Source organism: Pezoporus wallicus, unplaced genomic scaffold, assembly GCF_028554395.1.
Source record: "Pezoporus wallicus isolate ANWC-B61680 ecotype Strahan unplaced genomic scaffold, APGP_CSIRO_Pwel_v1 contig_593, whole genome shotgun sequence".
Lineage (NCBI taxonomy): Eukaryota > Metazoa > Chordata > Aves > Psittaciformes > Psittacidae > Pezoporus > Pezoporus wallicus.
Genome location: NW_026642342.1, coordinates 4,073,637 through 4,097,030, shown reverse-complemented (window position 1 = coordinate 4,097,030; position 23,394 = coordinate 4,073,637). Strand labels below are relative to the sequence as shown.

The 23,394-nt window shown below is 39.1% G+C and overlaps 1 protein-coding gene across 1 annotated transcript; it reads left to right on the top strand.

The window, feature by feature from the left end:
* The first annotated feature begins 1,409 nt into the window (after positions 1–1,409).
* On the top strand, positions 1,410–23,016 carry SLC25A24 (solute carrier family 25 member 24). The gene is made up of 10 exons (XM_057429120.1): positions 1,410–1,670; positions 12,298–12,424; positions 12,947–13,034; positions 13,513–13,624; positions 16,196–16,354; positions 16,692–16,844; positions 17,934–18,041; positions 19,747–19,914; positions 21,026–21,176; positions 21,857–23,016. Exons 1-10 carry the CDS (start codon positions 1,485–1,487, stop codon positions 22,033–22,035), a joined length of 1,431 nt encoding a protein of 476 aa, XP_057285103.1. The 5' UTR covers positions 1,410–1,484; the 3' UTR covers positions 22,036–23,016.
* The last annotated feature ends 378 nt before the right edge of the window (positions 23,017–23,394 follow it).

Here is a 23,394-nt window from a genome sequence, read left to right as displayed (position 1 = left end):
CAAGCTAAGCATGGGCCAACACTATCTCCTGGTACCAAACGAGGCCAGCACCATCCTGGGCTGTATTAACATAAGCATGGCCAGCAGATGGAGAGAAGTTATTATCTCCTTCTGTGCACAAGCTAGACTGTATTTAAAAACTCTAGTCCAGTTCTGGGCTACCCAAAATCTGAAAGACATGGGTAAACAGGAGAATGAGCCAACAATATGTCTGGGGCTGGAGCACTTGCTCCATGAGGAGAGGCTGAGGAAATCAGTTTCCTGATTTCCTTTTCTGATTCCTTTTCTCCAACTGGGAGAAAAGAAGGCTTTGTGGGGACCTGAAAGGTGGCCTCCACTTTCTATGTACCTACAGAGAGTTTATAGGGAAAATAGGATCAGGCTTCTTGTAGTGGGACATGGTGGGATGCTAAGAAACACCAGGCACAAATTGAAATTAGAACAGCTCAGAGTGGATTAAAAAGGAAAAACTTCTCTGTAAGGAGATTCAGGCAGTCCAAGTCTCCATCCTTGGATATCTTCAAGACTGAATGAAGACCAAGTAACCTGGTTTGAGTTCATGGCTAAGCTTGCTTTGAGCAGGAGGTTGGACTACACGGTCTTTGAGGTCCATTCCCAGTGCACTTTGTGATTCAAAGAACTACTGTCTTTACGTATGCAAGTCATAGTAGTGTCTAGTCATTTTCAAGCACCAATTAGTCTGTGGTCAGACAATATATCACATTAACTTTATTAATCACTCGTTGAGCAAGGGTACTAAGTTCCTGCTATAAGGCTGAAGAGCACTTTCTGTGGTTGTGTACTGACTGAATGTGCACTAGGAAAGCAAGACTCAGCAGCTCGTTTTCACTGCATCTTTCCCATGGAGAGCCTGCTTGCTGACATTTTCTGTCCATTTGTTCTTGTACCAGCTGTGTCCATTCACATTCACTCTACTGATTTATGAAGCAATTATGAAGAGAAAACAAGCACTACAAGTTTCCTCTTCTGGTCTTTGTTAAGTCAAGCAAGGCAAGCTCTTTCAGACTGCTCCTAGACTCGGTAGTCTTCATAGAGCTTCAACCCAGACCTCAACCATTGTCACTAGAATGAAACAGAGTACCCAAATTAGGTATTTTGCAGCTTGTTGGTATTTCCCTACTTGTATGGGAAACATTTGCTGGATACGACCGTGTCGGTGCGGGACGGAAAGCCGAGGAGAACCTGAGCAGCTGCGGCCCGCCGTCTTCCCTTAGCGGCTCGGTGCTTGTTGCTTGTTGCTTGTTTCCCGTTTCCCGCTTCCCGCTCAGCGGCGCGGGGAGGAGGGAGAGCGGGCAGTACCGTAGATTGCTCCTCCCCGCGCCGCCGAGGCGGGGCTGGGACGGTTCCTTCTCCGCCAGCTGCGGGCGGTGGTGGCAGTGGTAGCACAGGCGGTGCTTCCCGCCGCGCCCAGCCCTCGGGGAGTAAGGGGCGAGCGTCCCGCTGCCTGACCGCACTGCCTTGCCATGTTCCAGCTCATACGAGGTTTCGTCTTGCCGGCTGCCGCCTGCGACGGGAACAGGGATGGGGACTCCCGGTACGCCAACCTCTTCAGGAAGCTAGACCTCAACGAAGATGGGAGGGTGGATATCGCCGAGCTGCAGACGGGCCTCCGGGCCATGGGCATCCCCTTGGGAAAAGAGGCGGAGGAGGTAAGAGCGGGCCGGGGGCGCGGCGGTGGCACTTCCCCGCCATTCACCCACTTCCTCCCCCGGTGCTGCTTCCCAGAGGAGCAGCCCCTGGCGAGCGGTTTCCCCCCGGCACCCTGCAACCATGGGGAGGGTAAGGCGCGGCCTGGCCACCCACCCGCCGCCCAACCCCTGAGGGATGGGGCGCTGCCCTGCCGAGACTCGCCGTGATGGTCCCGAAGCCGAGGCGGCGCGTCGGGGGCTGCTCCAGATCGCGAGCCGCGTCCGGAGGCTTTGGGCTGCTCCTGAGTGAAGTCGGCCTCGGGCCTGCTTTTCCCTTCGCGGGGACGCCGTGTCTGCTGCAAGGATGCGTTGTGCAGGCACGCCTCGGGGCTGAAGTGAAGGATCCCGAGTGCGAAGGCTGTTAACAGTGCGGCTCTCGGCGGTTCCGTTGCCAGCTTTATTGATCGTGTGTTGACTTCTGACTTCCTTTGATTCTTTGTAGCTCGATGTTTGATAGAATATTCCTCCTCTAGCATGATAAAGGATTGTAGTTTACATCTTTTGTCTGACATTCCACCTTTGCATAATCTAGGTCAGAATAAATTAAGACTTGCTTTGTGCAGCAGGTAAGTAAATCTGTATAACAGTAGGCTGCAATATTAGAACTAGTTATTGACGGTAGGTCTCCATCAGCACTCGGACATGGAAATGATTCTACTTGGCAAGGGCTGTGTTGGGTAATTTCTGTTTAATAATGTAGACTTGTAGCAGTGGTTGTCAAACCACGAAACAGCACACGCTCTGTGCTGTGGATTCTCCTGTGACTGGGTTGTACTATTACATTCCTTTGTTCCCTGTATCAATGTTGTGACCTCAAAAGTCAGTAAAATTGAGTCATCAAGCATTCCAGTGCAGTGCCAAGTTATACTAGCAAATCTGACCTGTTGTTTTGAGTAATCCCCATATAAAATCAGTAAATGCATAACTCTGTAGGCATAAGTATTTGAGTGGTAAGGCATGTCTGCTCCAACAAGGCGCACATAGGTTCACCTAGGCTGTACAGGTACAGCTGAGACCTCTGCTACAGCTATTACCGTAACAATGCTGGACTTTGTTTTAGTGTAAAGAATAGTTAGGTGGCATTCCAGTGCTGTCCCTGTACTGCCTGTTGCATATTTTCTGAAAGAGGTTCAGGAAAGTGAACTTAAATTTTGATAGCAGTGTTATGTCAATAATTCAGTTTCAGTGACCTTATACTAACTGTGGGACACGCTGCCAATTTTTCCCCATGGTCTTGTTATTTGATGTCTATTTTACTTTTACTTGGTATTTAATTCTCTGTCTCATATAACTAACGAAAAAGTATGCAGCAGGCCTCTTTAGTTGGATGATGCCGAGTATAGATGAAAGCATACTTTCATTTCAATACTGCTTCTGGTCAAAATCATCTTCACAAGAATTATATTTTGTGTTCTCAGTTTTTGGTATAAAGGAGGGACAGTTTGTTCTGTTTGCTTATCCGTGGAAGTTGTGATATGAAGTGCATGCTAGTTATGAACTTCAGTTGCACATTGTATACACATTGTTGAAAAACTGTTGTACCAGTTTGACAGTAAGGATTTTGGGTTTTACTTAAATTGAACAACAGGGGACCTGGTGATCAGTTAATTTTCTGGCATTTAACAAGGGTGATCTTCCCACATAATTCAGAGAGCCCTGGGATACAAGTAGTGTGCTGCTTAGTTTTGAGCAGCTTAGAACTGAATTAAGTTTTGCGCAACTTAGAATTGAATTGCCAAGTTCTTTCTCAAGATCAGTGTGATGCTTCATTAATAGTGCACATCTGAATATCTGTCAAATTCTTAGTTGCCGCTGGATAAACTGGAAGCGAAATGCATGAAATTAACAAAGATAAGCTAGACTTACTTGGATGTAATGGACAGCCGGAACTGTCTGCCTTAGTTGCTTTAGAAACACAGAGTAAACAAAATAAGCCGTGAGTCATGTTGCATGTTTGAGGGGGTGGAAGAATTGTTGGAGTACACTGAAACTTCTATATGCTCACTATTTTAGAGTTAATGGCGCACACAGTTCGAACTAGAAACTGGGCTGCTAATAACTAGACTTGTTATAAGAGAGTCTCAGTAAGACTTGACTCCAGCTTCTTTCCTGTCTTTATGTAGCTAATCTGCTACCTGTACTTTCTTGCAGCTGGAACTTGTCTTCTCCCTGTTACTTTGCTTCAAGCTCTGAAGTGATGATAAGTTCAGTAAAATGCCTTTTCACTACTTGGTGAACAGGTATTTTATTAATGAAGTCAGATACTGCATCATCATATTTGTGTTTGGAGAGGCAGAAGTAGTTTTATTATTACTAACAACAAATGAGTAAGTAAATGAGATGAGGGAATATTGAACAACATGGCAAAGCATTAGCCAGTGAGCTGCTCAGTCCTGCCAACATAGTGGCAGTATGGGATGGGCAGGCCTTGGGGTATCCTGAAGCTGAGTAGGCTTCAGTGCCTCATAGTTGGGTTGGGGTCTCAGGCTTTGTGCTATTATTCTGTTCTAAATGCAGGTCTGGATTACATTTACAAAAGTACTCTTGCAGGGCTGGATTCATTTGCATGGGATATTGGTCACTGTACTTCTAGGAGCACAGCTGCTTCCTGATTATAACCCTGGGTAAGGGACAATGTGAGCGTTACTGTGTTTCACTGCTAAGTCAGTTGGCTCATCCTGAGTCCTCTTTTTCATGGTGTAAGTCAGTGCTTGTGCTACAAGTATTACTTTCTTATTCTCTTGAAATAAGTTCTCTGGAATGCATGTCTTTAAAAGATGCAAAGCTGCTATCCATTTGAGTAATAGACTACTGTTATGCTCTTTTTTTACCTTTCATAGTTGTCTTGGCAGTTTTATTAATGTTTAATGTATGATAAAACCCTCTTAAGTGAAGAAACATTGTAGATACGGGAACTGATGCAAAACCATGTGGTAAGCTTTGGAGGTAGGTTGCATGTCCCTCTAAGGAAGAATAATTTTTCCCCATAGCAAGACATTGTAGCACAACATGACATGAACCCTTAAATTTGTGTTCTACTTGACCTGCCTTCCGTCAGTATCTGACAGACAAAAGTAAACCACTGGAAAGTCTGAAATATATGCTGCTTAGAGGCTGCCAGATAACTCCTGTTTTATAAAGTAGTGTATTACCCGCCAGGAATGGGGAACTTTGCAAAGCTTCACAAAAGATTCCTGACATAGTACGTCAAGACCGATACAGAAGGAATTCAGTATTGTGACAGTATCAAATGGTGCTCTACAAGCAGTATTAAAAGCTATTGTACAGTCAGTTTGATTAGTGGAGTTGTCCAGTAGAGACACAAAATAGATGCTGGATCAGATCTCAAATGATCTCATCCTCTGTCTACAGAATGCTGTGAGCCTCTTAGGCAGGAGTGCCGTACATGGTGTGAATGGTTATATGAAGTACTATTTTTGTTCACCCTTTCCTTCTGTTGCAATCAATCCTTACAGTAAAACTGTAGGAGGCAAACCCCTTGTTTCAATCTTCAGTGTAGGGTAGGAACAGCCAAGCTTTCAAATTGTGGTGCTATTTATACATTGAGTCCTGGAGCTAGGAGTAGAAAGGTGTTACTGAAATGAATAGCTACATTCTGGAAACAGTGTAATGATCTTATTTGGACTGACTGTCAGGTTTTGACATAAATCTTTGGCTACATTAAGGCTTCTTTAGATAAAGAAAGAGTGTGATGAGACACTTCTGTGTAGCAGAAACAAGAAGACTAAATTCCCAGCAATCAGAATATGGTATGTTTAGAGTAATTGACTGTGTTTATGAAGATTTAATTTCAACAAAGTATAAAAATACTCAGGACACTTGAAGTGTGTTGCTGAAAATTCAGAATTCCATCAGTGAGGCAGGCCATAGCGCTGCATTACAGTGCTGTGTCTCTCTGTGAGAGGATGGGTGAGGATAGGCCTATGTGAGCATTGTTTCCTTTAGTGCTATTTTATGGCCTCTAAAAACTACGGCTAGGTTGTGCTTGAGAGCTTGAACTTGTCATAGCTGTTCTTAGCCCAGAAAGCACATACTTGTTTAGTGACTGAGCTAAATGTGTCATTGAGTGTTTCTCCAGCATTAAGACTTCCAGGCTTTTCATACTTTTGGGAACTTCCTCTATATGGCAAGATTAGAAGGCTAGTAGACCAAGTTAACTGAAGCCTTTTCATTATGCTGCAGCTCTAAAAACACTAGTTAACTTGACAGATTCTTAGAAGAAACATTGGCATTTCGAATTACATGATACCTACTTTTAGAAATTATTATCATACATGATATGCAGTTTCACAGTCCTACAAGCTTCAGCACTTTCATGTCTATATGTAATTCTTAATGTGAAATGAAGCTCTCTCTCACCCTACTAGTATGCCAAAAACTGGTACTACAGATTTAGATAGATGGTCATTTTTCAACTTTTTGCCATAGCAGACGTCACCTGATGTGAACCACTTAGTTCCTTTAAACTTTGTTTTTCAGGTCATAATAGGGCTTATGATTATGTCTGATTATAGAGACTTAGTTGTGAAATACCACAAAAATTTTTAGTAGTGTATCTTGACTAAAGTTGTAAGCAAACATGTAAGTTGTCATTTCATTTTAATGTGTACAACTTCAGAAGCTTTTAACTGATCTGTGCTGTAGTCTCCAAGTCTCCATATGAAAGAGCAAGGTGAATGAGTTTGTTTTCATAACACTTTAAGCATCCAAGGAGATAAAATAAATTTTTATAATGCTAAGTTGATAGTTTTTTTTCCTGAACAGTGACAGGGTACAGTGAATGATTAATTGTTCCTCTTGTTGCTGCGAAGTGCAAGAATTCCAGGCACCAAATATGGGAACCCCCACCTCTGGAAGATCTCTTAAGTGCATGTTGAAATGCTTTGCTAAATCCTTGTCCCGAGGCAGCAGTGTGTTCCAGGTAAATAAACAAGGTAAACTGGTAAACCTTTTGTAAACCTTTTGACTGTAAGGTGGGGATGCCTCTGCAGCAAAACAATCTTATTTAAGGGAAAAAGTCAGTCTACCAAGTATGTTCAAAGTCAAAATACCAGTGTAACTTGCAAGGAATGTTGAGTGAAATTGCTAGGGATAGTTTGCATCTCCCATTAATGCCATTTCAGATTCTTGGAATCTAATTCATAGCTATGAGTTAAGAGTTTATCCAGGTCCTGAGGGAGCAGCTTCTGCAGGGCGTATTGGAGAACATATTACAACTTGTATCTCTTCCTTTTTAGGCTCTTTTTATAGAGATTCTTTACCTGAAATGGACCAGTGCGAAGACGGCTGTTAGTGCTTTCCTGTTGCAGGGAAGTTTGGTGCTCAGGCCAAAGAACAGGAAGGTGAAGCTCTGCAGCTGATAGCAACATCTCTGCTACAGCCAGGGATGCAAGTCTCCTGTACTGGAGTGGGGGACTCTATTAATGTCTGTGTGTGGCAGGTTTAAAGAGACTGCTGGAGTACTGCTTACATATTAGCTAGTATCCTTTGGGAGGGAAGGAAACAAATATCAATGTTGCATTTGAACAGCACTGAAGTTGGGAGGTGTTTGGAGGCAGTGCAAATTACTCAAACTACTCAAAAAGCAGTGTTGTGTTGGATTTATGGAGGTTAAGTGGCATTCTAGTTTGTTACTGTGTTATGTGGACTCATTGGGGTATAATGCTTCGTGGACACATCCTCAGGCCCTCTCCCTTTATGGTGGATTTATCTCGCAACTGATGCTGTTTGACAAGACTGACTTTAGTAACTTTACTACTACTGATTTTTAGGTTATCATTGTGTGTCATAACTTGTGTAGTCTTGGCATATAGAGACAGGAAGAGGACAACATGAGTTTTTACTATTGTAGGGTATGCATTTTGTAAAGAGACAAGAGTTGCATATAGTTGAGCTGTGACTTGATTTGGCTTCCAATAAGATTACAGTCTAATAACTTAAAGTTGTAGAATGCAGAACTATATGAGTGACTGGCACTAATGACTTTGGAGGTGAAGAGGGAAAGAATAGAAAAAGGGGAGAAAAGGAGAAGGGAATACTGTGTTTCGTTTTGTAAAAAAATGTGAAATTTTAAAAGGAAATATGAAATTTCTGAATGTCCAAAGACACAATGCTGTTCTTACTTTGATGCTTCTGTTTCTTCTATGCAGTATTTGTAATTGTGCCCTTTGGAACTCTAGTCATAGAATTCAAACAATGAATTGCTAATTGCGTGGATTATATATCTTTAAGTGTCTTTTTTATTTGTTTTGTAGATGGCATGATAGGAAGCTAGAAACACCCAGTAACTTCTTAGTGGATCACTTCCTTTTAGATATTCTTTATGTTGAATTAATTAGCTGAAGTAAAAAGCTAACAAATAACGATTGGTAATCATTTGGACTGAGCAGTCCCACTTTTCATGCCCAATTCAGTTTTGTAACCAGAATGTGAAGCCTTATGCACAATACACGAATAATGGTATTAAGTAATATCAAACTGTGAATCTAAAAAAAAAAAGTCTACATTAAGTCATTAATATTTGTAGTGTTTTGCATTCTCTGTCTTTACACTGTAACTATGAATGTGCTAAAGTTCATAACTTTGGCACAGAGTAATGTAATAATTCATTAGGCCACTTAGCACCGGGATTTTTAGGTGCATATAAAGCCTGTCTTTAACTTTACTGTGCTGTGGCTTGTGTTTCCACACCAAATACAGAGGTCTTCTGGAGGAGCAGGATTTCAACATGCTTTGTATAATTCAGAAATATAAAAATAAAACTTACTCAGTGTTTTGGTCTCCTTGTGGCCTTTTACATTGGTGTTGCCACACTGTCCAGGACTTCGAAAGCAACTGTATTAACAAAACCTACAGCAGGAAAAAAAAACAAAGTAGTAGAATGGAAAAGAAAAAAGGGATGTGAGGAGAAAAAAAAAACAAGGCAGCAATGTCATGACCAAACAGGTCACCACTGGAGCATTATAGTCAGTATATGTAAAGACATTAAAAGGAAAGATCATCTAAGTTGTCTTCTATCAGCAAGTCTTTATGTAGTCATCATTTAATTTTATCTAGTGAATTATATTTATTGCTTGGGGTTAAAGTTTTATACAATGAGAGAGGAAATGGCATACCCTGAAAAATAAACATTTTTCTTTTGGGGCTGGGCTTACATAAAGGTGAAGTGATCCCACAGTAAGTCAGGAACGAGAAATGGCAGGTTTAATGTGGCAGGCACACTGAACATTGTTTCCCAGGACTTCCAAACGAGGATTAGCATCTGGTTTGGTTCCTGCTCCATTGTTGTAAGCATGCCTATTTTAAGGTGCACCCAGTTCTCCATCAGAGAAGTTGGTGAACCAGGAAGTGGCTCAGTGACAAGTGGTTGTAACTATGCAAAATCTGGTAGTATATTAAATGCAGAACAGCAGAGTTGGGTTCCCTGTTGGTCTGAAGTGAAGGTGAGTGAAACAGGTTGCCTGAGGAGGCTGTGGAATCTTCATCCTTGGAGATGTCCAAGACTAATTGGATGTGGTCCTGCGCAACTGCGCAAACTGATCTAATTGGTTGTGCTTTTAGCTGGGGTTTTGCTTGATGGCCTCCAGAGGTTCCTTCCAACCTCAATTATTACTTGATGTTGTGAATGGGCAGTTTATACCTGGGATTATGCCAGGCTTCCCACAGAATCAAGTACATGTTCCTCCTGCTGGCTATGCCCATGGAGTATGCCACCCTCCATGCGGGAATTTCTGTCCTGCCAGTGGAAGGCAAGCTCCTTTCAGTATTCTCTTTGTTACACAAACTCACAAATTACTGGTTTTAATCTTGAAACTTTAACACCTGCATGATTAGTACATTTCCTAGACACAAGAGGCTTTTGTTCCTACGAACTCTTGGATTTGTAATGTGAGAAAAATGCATGTGGCTGCTCAGTGAAAGCATACACTTTTGCTCCCTGTAGCTTCTGTTCTGCTGCACTGAGAGTGGCTGAGGATGGCTTGAAGTCTGGAAAATAACTGTAAAAACAAAAGCAGGGAATGGAGAGTATGTTTGTGCTTATCCTTTTCTAGCTGTTGTAATATAAAATCTGTTTATTTGGCAGATGAAATGGAAGGTGGCCCCTTCACACACTGTAACTGCCAGTGCTCTAAACCTTCTCAGAATTTCAGTTTTCTCGGGCTCACATCATCCTCAGCAGTGGAGGTTTTGTAACTGTAATTTTGTTCAAGTTTCGTCATATCTGTGAGCCAGAACAACTCTTCCATTGTTCTACATTCTTGTTTGTGTAGTTCAGATAGCAGTAAGGAATAGTAGCAATTAATGTTGATTAGAATTCACTCAATGTGTGTATGACTGACATGTAAATTACCTCGTCTCAGTAGTTTGTGGGAGACTAACAGGATGCTCAGATCCTGCAGTATGAGATGCTACGTGTGGAGTACAAGATAGATGAGATTATAGTGTCTTTGAGGGGGGACCTTTCTTAATATCTTGTTAGAAGGTCATGGTCAGCAATGCACCCATAGACTTCAATAAGTATAAACTGTTTTTTTCATAACGGGAAATTCTGCACAGCCTTAACCATACTGGTAAGGGTTTGAAATAGGTATTTGAAACAGATATTACAATCAAGCTGAATTTGCAAGTATACTAAGAATACTATTTTTCTAAGATGATACTAGACACTTTTCTCTTGAGTATATGGCAACTTGAGTCAGTTTTATTGTGCATAACTTGCTGTAGTGTAGGAGGTAAATAATTTCCTTATTGCACTGTGTCATGCCATATTGACTTCCTCCCTTCCATTGAGATATGATAATCTTAGGAATTTGGGTGTTGGTAAAATGATTAAAACCAGATTTTGCAGATTAGAACAGCCATACAAATCGTTTTGCGTTAGTTGATTCAGAAACTATAGTTGCACAAGGCAGTCTGCAGAATAGGAATTTGCAAGAATTTTTGGCATATGCTTTAAATGTACCCTGAAGTACTCTTAAACTTACTGCAAGTTAATGAAGATATTGTGCTATCAGTTTGGTCTCCTGTCCATCTTGTACAAAGTGCTGCTCCTGTAGGATTTCACACTTCGAGGGAAACCATGGGCACTGATGCCCAAATCAAAAGATGAGGCATAAGGCTGGACAGAGCCTTGGGTGACATGGTTTAGTGTGAGGTGTCCCTGCACATGGCAGGGGGGCTGGAGCTTGATGATCTTAAGATCCTTTCCAACCCTAACTATTCTATGATTCTAAGTTCCCCTTAAATCTTGTGTTCTGCAGCAGGGTTTAGGGGTGGATTTCCCAGCCTGCTTCCTGCTCATCCTGGCAAAGGAGACAGCAGTGCTGTGGAAGTGCAAGAGTGGGTGAAAGGAGTGAGCTGTGGGCCTTGCCCCTCCTCCGCCCCACTGTGTTCTCTGCAGCCCTTGCTATGGCATGAAGCCCAAGCTCATAAATCCTGCAGAGCTTGTTAGCCAGAGCTTCATTCTTCTCAGGGCTTTGCCTTTGGAGACAAGCCCCAGCAGTTACAGGCTGATGCTTGGAGGGGGATGCTGTAATTTCCCATTATTAAAAACTATGTTTTCACACACGAAGATGGTATTCTGGCCCTTTGCTGGTGGAGACATCTACTCTTAGGCTGTGTTTCAGGCTTGTTTCCTGCAGTGCTGGCAGTTGTATACCATGCATTTAACTCATGGTTAATTTTGCATATGTTTCTTACTTGTGGGACAATTACTAGAAAACACATACAAAAATGGAAGATTACTGTAACACTAAGTTTGCCAAGTCTGTTGTTGCTTGTTTGTTTTATGTTGTCAGGGCTTCAGTTTGAAGTAGAAAGCCATGCCTTCTTAGACCCTGGGTGGTTGAAGGCAAGATCTTTCTATTTTTCCTGGTCAGCAGTTAAATAATTAATTGCTGTCTTTATTTTTATCTTTATAATTTGCAATTAATAGACCACTATTTTTTATTTTATTTTTTTGTTTTATTTTTTTATTTTATTTTACTGGCATATTGACAAATTTCATGTGCAACCAGGAAAATCACAGGATTAGAGTTGTTCTCTTTCATGATTTTGTCCTGTCTCTCACCTCCTCCTCCACAACTTATTTGATACTTGTATGTATAATGTGCCAGTGCTGGTAAGAAACTTTAAAAATCCTTTTAGTAGAAAAGCTATGTAAATAAAAGAGAAAGCACTTGGCAGCAAAGAAAGATTTAAGAAATCATTATTCATGACAGTAGAATCATAAAACAGGGTTGGAAAGGACCTTAAGATCACCTAGTTCCAACCCCCCTGCCATGGGCTGGGACGTGTCACACTAAACCATGCCACCCAAGGTTTTGTCCAACCTGGCCTTGAACACGACCAGGGATGGAGCATTCACAACTTTCCTGGGTTAATACTGAGTTTGTTAAACTCCAAAACCAAAACATAGCTCTGAAGGTTACGCTTATGTGTTCTCCTGGTTTGACTCCCAAAGTGACCAATATGAAGTTTTCCTTAAAGCAAGGGCTGTGTCATGGTGCTGTTGCTTTGTGACCTGCTGTAACTTGGAAAAGTCAAATGTTGAGTTTTCTCTCAACAGAAAATTTTTAAAGCTGGAGATACTAACCAGGATGGACAGCTGGATTTTGAAGAGTTTATGCAGTATCTTAAAGATCATGAGAAGAAGATGAAACTGGCATTTAAGAGCCTGGACAAAAACAATGATGGTATGCCTTGATTTATTTTATTTGTTCAAATGTTGTTTGAAGAAGCTGTGAATTAAAAGTTATCTTCATTTATATTCTTTGTCTAAACTGGAGACAAAAATTTGTGAATATGGAACCCCTACTACTTTTCCTTAAAATTATCATAGTAAGAATTTACTATAGATTGAAATAGTAAATAATTATAGTCTTTTTTTCTCTTCTTTTTATTATCTTCCAGGTCTGTTCGTCTGGGGCTCTTTATTCCCCAGATGGAGAAACTCTAAGGAAGTTTCTAAGTATCTATGAAAGATAAAATACTTTTTAACTAAATGGATGTTTGCATCTCATTTGTTTGCATGTTTTTACTGTACTTCACTCAGTCCTTGTACTAGACAATCAAAATACATAATTTGTGTTTAAACTGATTTTAAATGATCTTTGCTATTGTGTAGGTGTTACAATAGAACTTAGTGGGCTCCAAGGTGTGAAGTGTATTAAGTTCCATGTTTTAAACATATATCATCTTTCTTTTAATGTTTCAAGGGAAAATTGAAGCATCAGAGGTTGTCCAGTCTCTCAAGATATTGGGTATAAACATTTCAGAAAAACAGGCAGAAAAGATCCTGCAAAGGTCAGGAATTACTAATTTTTTAAGTATGTGAAGCTTTGTGCTGTTAATTATTATAATTCAAAGAACAGGATAAATGGAATTATAATTTCAAAAAATGTTGGTACCTTCAGTGGTGCCTTTACAGAAATCCTTATATACTCCATCTGTTCTTGGGTGGTAGTAAGTTTAGTTGCTACTTGAGCATCTGGTTCTGGGAGAATGTTACCTCATTTCCCTGTAAATGCTGTTCATAGAACAAAGTGCTATAATATGTTTTTAAATGGAATATGCCAGATGCATTTGGATAAGAAAAGCATGGTATGGGAAGGCCATAGAGGATTCAGACTTGAAGTCTCCATATGGAATTTACAGTCAGTTGTCACTGATGTGATGGCCAGTATTAAATGAAAAAAAGGGGTTGGGAGTAAGGCAGTGAAACAGAGCAAAACTCCATCCCTGTTACTACTTCCTTATGCAGTTCTGTTCAATTTCTTTCTAGTATTGATGCTGATGGGACAATGACAGTAGACTGGAATGAGTGGAGAGATCATTTTATGTTTAACCCAGCTACAGACATTGAGGAAATAATTCGATACTGGAAACATTCCACTGTAAGTTCAACTTTCCTTTTAGCTTAGTGTAGCTTGAAAGTTCATCTCTGCTCTGTTAATTTGCAATATTGAGTATAACAATTTCACAGTTGTTAAATTTCAAGCATACCTGTATTTGAGATTGTTTTGATTTCCTTTTGACTTCATGCTGTCATTTATAAGCATGACAGCGCCACATGAGGTTCTTTTGAACAAAAAAATTCATCTAAACCTTGCCAGTAATGATCAGTAATTTTTAGGAAGGAATTCTTTTTTCCTTTGCAGATATCCCACAGGAAGTTCATAATTACAATATTAAATAATTATCTTTTCACATTACATTTTTACATTCAGCGCTTTTGATATGTGGACACAAATAATAGAAACATTTTAACTGTTTCTTATGTTGAAATTAGTTCAGTAGTTGTATTTCTATAGTAACATTATTACTATCTTAAAATCACTGGTGTCATTGGTGATTATCTGTGCACATGTTCCTCACACTCTTGTGCTACAGAATTTCATTTAAGAATGACAAAATATACAGCAGTAGGTTATCCACTGAGCAGATAAAGTTTTTTAAGTTTCTACTGAATGGAGCTCTTTCCACCTCAGTGACAGACTTTTTAGAACAAATAATAAGGTAAGTAAACCAACAGTAAGCCTGTTTGCTGAGGAATTATTGGAGTAATCCATGAAGTTAGGTAAAGACAGATTCCTTTGAATATGAGTGAGACCATTTATATCTTCAGAGATTAGTCAGCATTTCTGTAATAAAAAAAAACAGTTTATGAGACCTGAAAGCTTAAGAGTGTTTCATGCTGCAGCCTCAGTTCAGAAATGCTCGCCAGAAGCGATTTAGCTCCCTGTTTGCTACTGAAAACAGTTGAAGTGCTGCTATGAGATCAAATAGTCCTAGTCCCAGTTTACTTAATGGAAAAAAAAATGCCTTTGCTTTAATAAAATGTTTCATATTAATACTATTTAACATAAGAGTTTGTTTTTTTTTTTAAATTATGGAATGTTATTAGTCACTCGTAAGAATTTTAGAAGTCTCGTGTTGCAGTCAGCTGATGACCCAGTTATCTCAGCAAGCAAAATCCAGCTCTACGGCAGCACAGCTGGTGTTTCAGATAAGAGCAGATGTGACACCTCGCACGCCTGGCTGGCATCGACAGCTCTTCCAATTCTGTTTTTATTGTAAAACTTTAATTGCTGTCAGATCTTCCAAGCAGATGGCTCCATTGGGATAGAATTATTATGAATTGCTGGATGTAGCTTTTCTGCTATAAACACCCTAAAATTTAGCTTTTTTTTCTTAATTGTGTTTAGGGTTTGGTAGACACAAGGTTTAACTGCTGGTAGATACGCATAATTTCTCTAAGAACACTGATTTCATATTGTAAGAGTTCTGATTATCTTTTGATGTTTCTGTGTAGTTGAGCAACTGATGACACCTTACTTGGAAACCATGAATGTCAGAAAGATGAAAGAATTTTCCAATTATACTGTGTTAATTACCCAGAATAGTTGGTGCTTATTCTGCTTGTCCAGTGGCTGTATCTATAATCTGTATTCTGCATTTCTTGTGTTCCAGAGGATCAAGATGGTGTTCTGCCTACTTAACAGATAGGGAATGAAGCATAAGTTAGGAATGTGGTGTCTACAATTAAAATCAACAGTTGTTAAAAAAGTTTATCAGTTAACATGCTTTCTGGTCAGCTACTTATCAGTTATGAAAACATTCTTGCTTGTTTAAAGGTTTAATTTATGCATAATACTGGTTTTGCATTGTCTACGGTGTATTTTTTCCTCATATGTCATGGTTATAAATACATGAAGAGCAGAGACTATGTTTAAGTGATATGTGAGATTCCATAGTCCTATGTCTTGGACAGCTTTATTGCTAAAGCCTGCAGTAGTGTTCTTTGATCAAATTGCAAACTTTTATAGTTGAAGAAAGTCATTCATGTGTCTTTCAGTGTAACTGAGGATAAAATAATGTATAAAGCATTACTCCAACTTGTAGTTTTCTTCAGTTACCAGAATATAGAATATTCCAATACATCACCTATAAAAAGGCTACTTTAAATGGTGGTGGTGGTAAGATCCCACATATGTGTGAATAAATTACCGTGAGAGAGAAATCTCTTGTTAGCATCCTTAGGAGATTACTAAACTAATCCTAGAAGGTTGTCTGGTGAAAGGTTATTGGCAGCATATAAGGATTTGAGCTTTAGTGCTGACTATGAAGGACTACTGTTCATGAGAGAATGCCGTTTGGGCCACACTCAAGGCAGGAATTCAACATAATTTTTAATGATGATGGTGCAGTCTTTGAAATGGTGGGTCTGTGGTGGTATTGCTCAGTATCTATGTAGAAGTCACTAAAAGTTGCTATTCATTGAATAGTAATAGCAATCCATAGCAAGTTAATTATAGAATGTACACTAAAGAGATATTTTTATTTTTCAGTAGCATTTTATTTACATGTTCTTACATGGTAGGGTAATTTGGAATTGGAGCTCTTAGTAGAATTGAGATGATGGAATGAGAAAGTTATTTGCACATCTTTGCTTTGGATTCTAATAGGTGTTGGATATAGGAGATAGTTTGACTGTTCCAGATGAGTTCACAGAGGAAGAGAAGAAGACTGGACAGTGGTGGAAACAGCTGTTGGCTGGAGGAGTGGCTGGTGCTGTCTCTCGAACAGGCACAGCACCATTAGATCGTCTTAAAGTGATGATGCAGGTAGGTGCAATGTTCAAGAACTTTTTAGTTTCCAGTATCACTTCAGTTTTTAGAAAGCTGTTACGGAAAACTGATGGCCAAATACAATATCTAAATTCTGTAAGTCTAGTTATGTTTTGACAGTTTCCATATTTTGTTCATAAAAATTATTTTTCATATTCATAATTGGCAAAATTGTAATCAAATATTATACTTGTACCACTAAGATGTTTTTTTTCAGTAGTGGTTGTGTTTTTTGCTAGTTGATGTACTTAAGCAATGTAATACTTGGGTGATGAGTTTTACAATCTAATCAGAGCAGTGTTCTTTACTATGACTTTGTGGTTTTTATTTTTAGGTTCATGGTTCAAAATCAAACAAAATGAATATAGCCAGCGGTTTTAAGCAAATGTTGAAAGAAGGTGGTGTCCAATCCCTCTGGAGGGGAAATGGTGTAAATGTTGTGAAAATAGCTCCTGAAACAGCTATTAAGTTCTGGGCTTATGAACAGGTAGGATGATCAATCAGGAATGAAAATAACATTATATCACTCTCACTGTTCATTATTTGCTCTCCTATATTATATAGGAATTCTTAGCATGGTTGTGGATTTTGTCAAAGTAATTATAGGATGATTTTCACATTATAAAATAGTCTATTTTGTTAATAGAATAGTGTTAATAGTCATGCATTTTAAAATATTCTCCAGGCTGCATAGCTTTATGTGTAGTAGTGCAATAATATCTAGTTTGTTGCTTTGAAGTGACAACAACCAAAATTTAGCACATTATGCTAGCTGAACTTACACAGAATTCTTTTTGAGTCAGATATAATGGTGCTATGTAAGATGCCTTCATCCTGGATTTCAGAGTTATATTTACCTCTGAATCAGCTTTAAGCATCATGTTAAGGTCTAATCCTCCTTTGGAAAACGAACTACCATTCTGTTGTAGTTAAAGGAGCTTTATTTTTTTTTCTGTGGGGCTTGCTAGTGCATCAGGTAAGACAAAATGAACATATTGAACACCTCTGTACAACTGTGAAATAAAAGCAATGAAACATCAAGTAAACTTTGGTATATTGTAAGACAGCAGTAGCTTTCGATGCCTTGGAGTAACCCTGAGCACATTATACCTTGCTCTGCTTTTGGGGGGCTGGTGGGGCTTTCTTGCATGGTGGTGTCTCTGTCTTGGTTGACACGGTATGTATAACTCTGTCTCTGTGAACGTGCTAGTTCATCTTTCATTCTTTGATTGGAGAACTGAATCTGCAAGGGAGTCGGGTTGCAGTTTGTCATCTAGAAGCCATTTTGGGGTACCCTTGTGTTGGTTGTTTGGAATACCTGACAGTACTGTGTATGGCAGAGGCATTTAATGTAGAGGATTTCTGCAGGCTGGAATATTTACTCTGTTCTTGAGAATCTTTGTTCACAGAGTTGCAGTAAGCATAACACTAAATTTAGTTAGTAAACATAACTGTAAATACATGAAAAAGGAATTAAAGCTTGAAAAGACATTTTGTACTGTACTGCTGCCTCTTGTAGTAACTCTTGCCTCTCCTAAAAACCATGTGATGTTTATTTTATGTGTTTTAACTACAGTATAAGAGGATACTTACTAAGGATGATGGAAAGTTAGGCACTGTTGAAAGATTTGTATCCGGTTCTTTGGCTGGAGCAACAGCACAAACTTCTATATATCCCATGGAGGTAAGTAATAGAAAATCTGCTTCCATTGGAGACTTTTCCAAATGCATGGTTCATTTCCAAGATAAAACCTTTTTTGCTCTTGAAAATATTGTAGGAATTGCTCTGTATTCTTAGATCCTAATTTATTTTCACTTTGGACTTCCTTTTAGAATTTCAGTACCAGGCATTTTTGAATATACTGTGTTCTATTTGATATTTGCCATTTTTCTTTATATTTGGCTGTATAATATTGTCTAAGGCAAGGTTTAAGTAAAGCCTTAGCTCAGGGAAAAAAAATCATCCAAGAATGCATTAAAAATTCAGTACATGTTCAAGTGTTTTCTGAATTGGGCATTAATCTTCTTTGCCCTGTATGTAAGCAAGGAATGGTCTCGTGTATTTCTGAACTGATGAAGTTATGCTGCATTATGACTGGGAGCTGGGTTTGGTTAGATCAGTGTGAAAGGAATATGATGGCTATATTTGAGGCTGGGTGGATTAACTGCTTTTTCTTCTGTAGTACATGAATGTGGTACTACATGTGTTGCAGTTTAACTAGTTTTAATATGTTCACTGCTTTAGGGTAGCTATTTAATATCCTGATGGTTTTTTTTTATTGGGTGTTTTTTAATAGAAATAGGATGAACTTCCTTTACTGCTGGTTCCCCAGAAAGTTTATCTTGTGTGAATAGCTGGAATATATATTGGGTCTGGGATTAAACCAGTACTAACATCCAGATTTGGAAGAAATGGAAAATGTAACTTAAATACCTTTTGCATTGGGAGGGCTGTCAACAGGAATAGAATTTAGCTGTTTTCATTGCTGACAATAATAATCTCTTTTTAAATAGCATCCTTCCTGTTAGAGCCGCTGAATCACAGCTAGCCTGAGTACAGAGATGGTTTAAGTTATAGAATAACTGAAATGTTATGTAGATCATCTGGATTACACAGATCAGTGGAGACAGGTGAACTATTCTGCAATAAGATGCTCAATCTTCCTAACAAAGGTATAATACTGTTCTAGAATTGGTGGGTATTTTAGGGTGTTTCTAAGTAAAAGAGAAAAGGAAAGTGCCAGGAAATTCCTGAGGAAGCTACAGTTTTAGGAGGCTTTAAAGTAGGCCAAATTCCTGCTTAGGAAATTTCCTGTGTAGTTTCTTTTGGCTTCTGTTGTTATTTTTAGGTTTTGTCCTAAGATGCTGTATAGGCTTATCTCCATTATTAATCAAATGTTGTGTTTCAGTTGAGACACAAACCTTATACCTTCTAACTACCTCTATGTTGTGCTTTTTGAAAGCCTATTTTCTTAATATGCTTTGCTTTTCCCAGTTCTGAAATGTGATCTGCTACTGTGTTAATGTTTTCACTTGTTCTTCAGCTAATGCTTCTATTAAATACTGCTCACACTGTTGCCTTCAAGTTGATAGAAAAAATATGCCTGTTTGAATCAAGGAAAGAAAGCTAAAATGAAATTCAAAAAGGCTAATAATTTGTAAGCTGATGTATGGTAGTATGTGTGCTGCTCTGCAGTAAGGATGAAGTCTGAAGAAGCCTACTGCTAACAAAGCCTTAACAGTAGTCATCACAAAGGAGATCTGAAGTACCAAAATCCAAAGCAGTTCTAGACAATTGAATGAGCAGAGAGATACTGTGTTTTCCTATGTTTATAAAAAACATTAATAAATACATATGTATTTCAGGTAACTGCTTTTTTCATTCTTAGGTTTTAAAAACAAGATTGGCTGTGGGTAAAACAGGGCAATATTCTGGGATGTTTGACTGTGCTAAGAAGATCTTGAAAAGAGAAGGCGTAAAGGCCTTCTACAAAGGCTATGTTCCTAATATTCTGGGTATAATTCCCTATGCTGGCATCGACCTTGCTGTTTATGAGGTGAGTTTTGATCACTGAATACATGTAGTTTTCATTAGTTAATTTACGGAAAGGGTAAATTTTATTTAGAATACTTTATCATTAGTAATATGCTTGTGATATTTCTGTTGTCTTCAATTTAAAATACACAAATGAATTTCCACTAGTCTTTCTAGACTGTAAGGTTTTCCTTTGCCCTTTTTGGAGGAGTGCCTGTGCCAATGGGCCCTTACATGCAACAGTACCAAACAAGAAATCTACTCATGAGGCAGGATTATTTAGACCTTGGCAATGCAACATGCTTGCATACTCAACTAAGCCTGTTGGACTTTAACATACCTGTTCTATAGCAAATATGGGCCTTAAAAACCTGAAATGGTATTCATCTTATGTCACCTGTCCTGCATTTATGAAATTTAATACGTAAAATTTTTTGCCATTTTGTCTCATTTTTGATTGGATTATAGTAACCTGAATTCCTTGTGTATTTGTGCATGTCACCAGAATTCTTTGTGGCTGACATATAGTTGGTCTCAGGAGTTTGAAACACCATTGTCTTTTCCTTCAAGAGGAACTGACACCTTTTACACCCATCAGCAACAACTAAAATGTTTCATGTACCTTACATGCTACATTGATGCTTACATTGCATCCAAGTGTGTTAAGTAACTCGGATGCACACACTCTTTTTTTTCCTACTACAGCAGTAACCAGCACAATTGCTTGAGCAAACATTTTCAAAGCAGAATGGAAGCTCTTTTCTACGATTTGCATCTTCTACATGGGGTGACGTGCACAGCCGTGCAAGCTTTTGTTGCACCCTGTGGGAGTTGTGTTTCCCTTCTCCTCATCCAAAGTATTAACAGGTCTAGAACACAGGCACTGTTCCCGCTGCTGCAATTTTGAAGCATTTCTCTTCCAGTCACTAACTACTATAGTCTGGGTAAAGTCCTTGCCTGTGTTCTAAGGTGTTTTTACTTGTGCACTTTAAAAGTAAGCATGTAGGATTCGTGTAGCAAGATTGGTGCTTCTCAGGATTGATCCCCTAAGTTTTGTAATGAATAAAGAGGAATTTGTTTACTTTGTTGAATGCAGATCTCTTGTCTTATTATTTAAATTTATACCTTGGCAGCTCTTAAAGAGTACGTGGCTAGAACACTATGCGTCAAGCTCTGCTAACCCAGGTGTTTTTGTACTGTTGGGATGTGGTACTGTTTCCAGCACGTGTGGGCAGTTAGCCAGTTACCCTCTTGCTCTCATCAGAACACGCATGCAGGCTCAAGGTGAGTCCTATTGTACTGAAAATGTTTCTGTGTGGTTGCATCAAAATTGCATCATTTGGAATAGCTGTAGCAGAGACATAGGGAAAAGAAAACCTAACCTGGAAAATCAAGGCCTTATCTGGCAAATCCTTCTTAACTTCAGTCCCTTCTCCCTGTTACCCCCAGCATTGTTGTTCATCATACTTGATCCAAATGTAACATTTCAGACAGTGGTGCTCTGTGTTCTCTGAGCGCCGTTTGCTACACAAGACTCTGCCAGGCATAGAGCTCCTGTCATAGTCTGGGAACACTTTTCTAAAATCTAGAATGTTTTCATTTGATCTCTTAAAATTTAAGAAGAGACTTGCAGCATCCTGTGAAGGTAGACAACAATGTTTGCTCTGGAGGACATTTCATAAAGAGAGTTTCATAGCTGAATCTTTGCTAGATATTTGTGCACAGACTTAAGGGTAGGAGCCTAGATTTCCAAAGGAATGTAGGTGGATAATGCTTTTCAGTGGGATGTAGACACGTGGATATCTCTCAGATGTCTAGGACTGATGTTTTCCTCTGTGAGGATTCAGCTTTTAATCAGTGGCCCTAGAGGTGGTAGTAGGCTCACTACCCAGGTGTTTGATACTTGCTTAAGAATGTTAATATTACTAGAACTGTTGTATAACACATTGTCTTTTTTGTTCTAGCCTCTGTGGAAGGAGCTCCACAACTAAACATGGTCAGTCTATTTCAAAGAATTGTTGCTACGGAGGGAATCCGAGGACTTTATAGGGGCATAGCCCCTAATTTTATGAAAGTGCTTCCAGCTGTCAGCATCAGCTATGTTGTATATGAAAAAATGAAGCAGAATTTGGGAATAGCATGAAATGAAGGAAAAAGGTGAGATGCTTCTAATGTTGCTGGAAACACCAGAACAAAAATGATTTCTCAAGTAATCTGCTCTCACAATAGAAATGGATCTTTGTGGAGAGATGCTGCCACTTCTACTTTTGCCATGAAGTGGGAAGAAACTTTATTAAATTCTAGTTCACCATTTCTAAACAGATACCTATATTGCACTTTAAATGTCACTGAGTTTAAAAAAAAAAACAAAAAAAGAATCAAGAAACTATCTTTAAATCAGCAATTTGTTTATATTTTCAAGAAATTGTGTGCATTTTACTCATTGGCTTTTTTTTTTTTTGTATTTGTCTTCTTTAAATGTGTATTTGGCTTGGATCAAACCAAAGGTAGGAGAAGTTTATACTGCCTTGATACTGAATATATGAAAGTGACTTCTTGTTTTGTCATGCTGCCTATACTTAAGCAATTCACAGGCAAAATTTTACATGCCTGGAAGTAAGCACTTACTATTGCTATTTTTGAAGACTTAAGTTTGTAAGAAACAGCATCTTAGATACAGATGAGGATGGAGTAACACATTAAAATGTATCCCATCACCTTATTTTCAGGTGAACCTTTTCGGTGTTTTTTAAAATGTTTTTATTTAAAGAATAAGAGCCTGAGAAACTGCTGTTCCACAGTATCTGAATACCTCAAATGGATTTACACGGTATTTTTATAATACAGTCAGTGATTTTCATAGTTTGCTTTGCTGGACCTGCTTTTCATTGCACTTGTAAATGTTAGCACCATTAACCGTGACAAGCTTTGGGTTTCAGCTGCATGCTTTATAGGATCAGAATATACAGGAGCAGGAAAAGCTCTGTTACTAGATCAATTCCATACAAGTGCAAGTTTGCATTTAAAAGTGGAGTGGAGGATCCAGTATTAAGCTGATAATGACTGTAGTACGTAGCCCACGGTGGAGCTAATCATAACTGCCCTGGGGAGAGAAATTCTTCACAATTTGGGCTATCATCTATTCTTTCCCTCCCTTACTCAGAGGGCTACTGTCCAGTATGTGCTTTTAGCCTCTAGAGGATTGCATTATTATGTAAAGGGTTTATAGGTTTGTCATGCAAGAGAAATCCTTTTTCTCTCACAATCTTCTGTGCTGGCTGTGTGTGTGAAATTCAGGCAGTGAAATACTGAGGTATTTTGTCCAAGTGACCAAATGGGGCTGCTGATCTCAGGTACCCATCAGATTGATGTTAATGAAGCAAGCAAAGCTCACACAGAGAACTTGTTATTGCTTGAGAAACAGCTCCTTAAAAAACAAAGCAGCACTTCCTCAGTGCAGAACAGTAGGTTTTTCTATGTACTTCCTTTGGGGGTGGGGATG